At 36.0% G+C, this 1,677-nt stretch overlaps 1 protein-coding gene across 1 annotated transcript; it reads right to left on the minus strand.

Annotated features, from left to right (window-relative positions):
• Positions 1-99: 99 nt before the first annotated feature.
• Positions 100-1,522, minus strand: LOC117106671 (amiloride-sensitive sodium channel subunit gamma-2-like). Its single transcript, XM_033248070.1, has one exon. The coding sequence runs from the start codon at positions 1,140-1,142 to the stop codon at positions 171-173; it is 972 nt and encodes a 323-aa protein (XP_033103961.1). The 5' UTR covers positions 1,143-1,522; the 3' UTR covers positions 100-170.
• Between the last annotated feature and the right edge of the window lie 155 nt (positions 1,523-1,677).

Below are 1,677 nucleotides of genomic sequence, written 5' to 3' on the forward strand. Positions count from 1 at the left end.
TACTACTAGAATATGAATTTAGATCTAGATTTGAATTTACAGTTAGCCGTGACACCTTCATTAGTGGCAGTATTTCAAACCCCTCAATATGTATGTATAATTGAGTGGTTCACATCAAATTGGTTCGGTTTAGGTGGTAGTGATATGTAGGTGGCTACTGATTGAGAGTTTTAGGCTGAGCAGATCAGAATAAAGAAAAACGATACTTGCGTGTAGTTACATGACTTCTTATCAAAAGTGCACTGTAGTATAAAATCTTCTGGTTGGTGGCCGTGATTTTGTAATTCTTCTTTTGTTGGATTGGCCACGTTTAGTATGTCACTAAAATCCTCCGACTTCGAATTGTCGTAAAAACCCTGCCAATCATTTTCGTCCATAACCCCATTCCAGTCATAGGTATCATCAAATTCAAAATCAAAATCATCCAGCCAATCAAAATTATTGTATCGCTCGCTGGAAGATGATGAAGAGGAAGATGACGTGTCGCGGGTCCGACGCTTTATTGTATCTTTTGCTCTCCGTTTACGGCGCTCGTGAACTGACCCCGCCGTTACGGAATCATCAGCAGAGGCGTCAAAAGATTTTTCCTGACTAGCTGCAGATGTAGGAACAATACTATCATCTACAAATGTGGGTGTTTCATTAATATCTTCTGAATTTCCGTCCTGTGTGTAAGACTGTTGTAATGTAGTGAACGTAGTTTCAGGTTGTTGTGTCTGGTTATCAGTTCTATCGTCTACCTCCAGTAAACCCTCAAAACGCGTTCCATTCAGAGCCGAGCGACGCATTCTGTTCATATTGCAAACAGTAACCGCCGGAAAAGTTAAATTCGTTCTTGTGATGAGGTCGATCTTGGTCGCATACGAATGACTAAAGTAGTCTTTCAAAAGGTCGTACTCCTGTAGAAGAAGCACTGCCAATGCACCGGAAGTGACGATAAACCAGCATAATTTCATGAACATATTTTTAGCGGTGATAATATGCGGGATTCCGTGTGCAGATGTGCTAGTACTAAAATCCTTCAATATAGACACATAGCCGTCTTCTGTTGGTTCATCCTTAGTGTTTGACAGATACGTCTCATGCGGGAACGTTAGTGGGTCTATTGTCGATACAGATTTTTCCATTTTGCTTTGCTCCATGGTCAGATTTGTGTTGCTTGATCTTGTCGATTAGAATCTAAAATGAAACGATCAAAAATAATATTATACTTCAGTTCAATTGGACAATGTATTTCTCTTCGATACCAAATATCGAATTGTGTAATTTTTGTTTTTAATTTATTCAATCTAATAATACATCACTTTCAATCTTTTCTAAAGTTATACTACGATACCATAAAATACGATGTGGTAATTGATGAATTTGTACTTTTAAATTTTGTAATGTTGATGTATTTAGTACCGTAATCAATTTCAATTTCAATCCCCCTATTCAATATATTTATATGGTTTTTTGTATTTGCCTGTATATAATGTTTTTTAATGTAAAGCAATCAAATTCAGCCATTGACTGCTGATTGCTAATCTTATATCGGAATCAAATAATTTTTTATAAAAAATACGATACTCCTTTATTGTCATTTTAAGAACATGGTAAAATGAAATTAGTGTTGATTGATCCGATAGACAAAAACAGTACGTGCAATTTATAAATATAAAGTACGAATAAATAGAT

Source organism: Anneissia japonica, unplaced genomic scaffold (genome assembly GCF_011630105.1).
Source record: "Anneissia japonica isolate Jap-2015-1 unplaced genomic scaffold, ASM1163010v1 scaffold26110_len1677_cov92, whole genome shotgun sequence".
NCBI classification, from domain to species: domain Eukaryota; kingdom Metazoa; phylum Echinodermata; class Crinoidea; order Comatulida; family Comatulidae; genus Anneissia; species Anneissia japonica.